This window comes from Formica exsecta, unplaced genomic scaffold (genome assembly GCF_003651465.1).
Source record: "Formica exsecta isolate Colony F162 unplaced genomic scaffold, ASM365146v1 scaffold137, whole genome shotgun sequence".
Taxonomy (NCBI): Eukaryota; Metazoa; Arthropoda; class Insecta; order Hymenoptera; family Formicidae; genus Formica; species Formica exsecta.
Genome location: NW_021848702.1, coordinates 76,501 through 78,535, shown reverse-complemented (window position 1 = coordinate 78,535; position 2,035 = coordinate 76,501). Strand labels below are relative to the sequence as shown.

Genomic DNA, 2,035 nt, shown 5'->3' with positions numbered 1-2,035 from the left:
ACATAAAAACAAATACATTCTTTCAAAATTAAAATAACGCAACGTATAAAAAATAATATGTGATAAGAGAAAAAAACGAGAGAAATTTCAAAAAAAATATTTGTCACATTTCTAATACAATAATTTAGATTTACGATTATTCATTCTTATACGTTAAGTGCATTGTATGAACAGATAAAAATGTAAACAAAATTAATTTATATATTAATTTTTCAAATTCATTTATGAGATTAATCTGTGTTTATATTTGATAAAAGAATCAAGACTCGTAAAAGAAATATCCATATCTATACAAGATAAAATTATTTTCTTGCGTGAATATAATTAAAATTATAAGAAATTTATGAAAAACATAAAAAAAGAGAAGGTTTTTCAATATGTGAGCAATTATTTTAATAAATATAAAAATAAATTTGAGAACTTATCGTTAAAATTTTAACTTTTTTTACAAGAGCCTGGTTGATGATGGAAGAACGTGTCAATACATCGATAAATGGTCTACGGAACACGCGTAGAAAACTTTTTGCAGATGAAAATGACAGCGACGGCGAGGAACAGAACTTTTACAATCGTATTATCGAAGAAAGCCGACAAAGATCAGAAGAGGTAAGAAACGAACGATTTTTCTCCAATAAGTTAAATCCAAACAATCGTTCATTAAAATTATTTCTAATCTATTAAATAATTATATCTCGATAAAGTAATCCTACGCAAAATAGATTAGATATCGATTAAGTGATTTAAAATTTTGATATTTATTGATGTACAGGACATGAAAAAATGGAACTTTGATTTTAAGCATGAAATGCCACTACCTGGACGTTTCAAGTGGGTAAAAACAGACCAATACGGAAACGAAATTTCTGATCCCACAAATTTAATTAACGAAGAACAAAATAGAAACGAGCAGGAAAAACAGATAGAAGAAACAGACAAAAATTCAAGAAGAAGAAATGACGAACCGATGAATGAAAATCCGACGAAAAAAGCTAAACTAGAAAAATCGTAAAAATATTATTCGATATACTAGATAATAGCAAAGACAATCGCAGCTACGAGATAGAAATTGCTCCTCGTACAAAAAAAAAAACTATATAAATGTTTAATTTCAAAACTTGTGATTCATCTTCAATGAATATTAAAAATTACTTGCAAATTTCTTCTCTAAAATTTAGAGTAAAATTAGTAAGATTTAGATTTTTATACGAAGAGCGAGAAAACGGGGAATATAAAGTCCTAAAACAAATGTGATAAAACTACATTCTCAAATTGTCAATTTATTAATTGAACTGAATTATTTTATAATTAGTTTATAAATTCTAGTCAGAGGAGGCATGATGCCAACATGTCTCGAAGAAACCAAAGCAAAATTCTTTATTTTAATTAACGAATTTTATTAATATCTGAAAGAAGTGACTAGATTACGTGTGATTTGTCCAATTAAATTCAATTATGTTAATTTTAAAGCACCGCATGTGATTTTATTCAATTTAATATTTATAGAAATGAACGTGCAATACACGTGATTATATTCAATTGATATTTATAATTTGGAGTAAATAATCCGCGCGATATAGACAAATGTAAAAATAGTTAATATATTTCTATAATATTTATAAAAAAAAACTGTGTACTCCAATATATTCCTTTTGCTTTCTTTCCCATTTTCATAAACATGCTTAGGAAAAGGCAGAGAATTGCATGCTTGAAGTTTACGTAAATTATGCGCAACCTAATTATATTGTATTACGCCAAACATCTATCTATAATGGATGAGTATATTTTGTAACGTTTGTCGCCAGGCATTTAAATCTTTAAAATTGAATTAATAATTCAGCATCGTAATCTTTAATAATATAAATTATAATAATGTATAATTTCAATAGTAACCTTGATTTATAACATTAATAAAGTAACTTTTAATAGCATAAACTTTCTTTTTTGATGTTATCAGAGCGCAACTCACTTATCGCATTAAATGCTACAAAATCTTATGATTGCGAATTGTCGTCTTTCATCGACTGTATCTTTTCCG

At 26.4% G+C, this 2,035-nt stretch overlaps 1 protein-coding gene across 1 annotated transcript; it reads left to right on the top strand.

The window, feature by feature from the left end:
- The first annotated feature begins 455 nt into the window (after positions 1 to 455).
- LOC115245912 lies at positions 456 to 1,626 on the top strand. Its single transcript, XM_029824407.1, has 2 exons — positions 456 to 606; positions 770 to 1,626. Exons 1-2 carry the CDS (start codon positions 463 to 465, stop codon positions 1,007 to 1,009), a joined length of 384 nt encoding a protein of 127 aa, XP_029680267.1. The 5' UTR covers positions 456 to 462; the 3' UTR covers positions 1,010 to 1,626.
- Positions 1,627 to 2,035: the final 409 nt, after the last annotated feature.

What these genes read in the sequence shown, in the direction of transcription:
- LOC115245912 (XM_029824407.1), top strand. Translation starts at nt 463, where the DNA reads ATGATGGAAGAACGTGTCAATACATCGATAAATGGTCTACGGAACACG. An exon ending in GCCGACAAAGATCAGAAGAG is followed by an intron (nt 607 to 769) that starts GTAAGAAACGAA and finishes ATTGATGTACAG; the next exon opens with GACATGAAAAAATGGAACTT.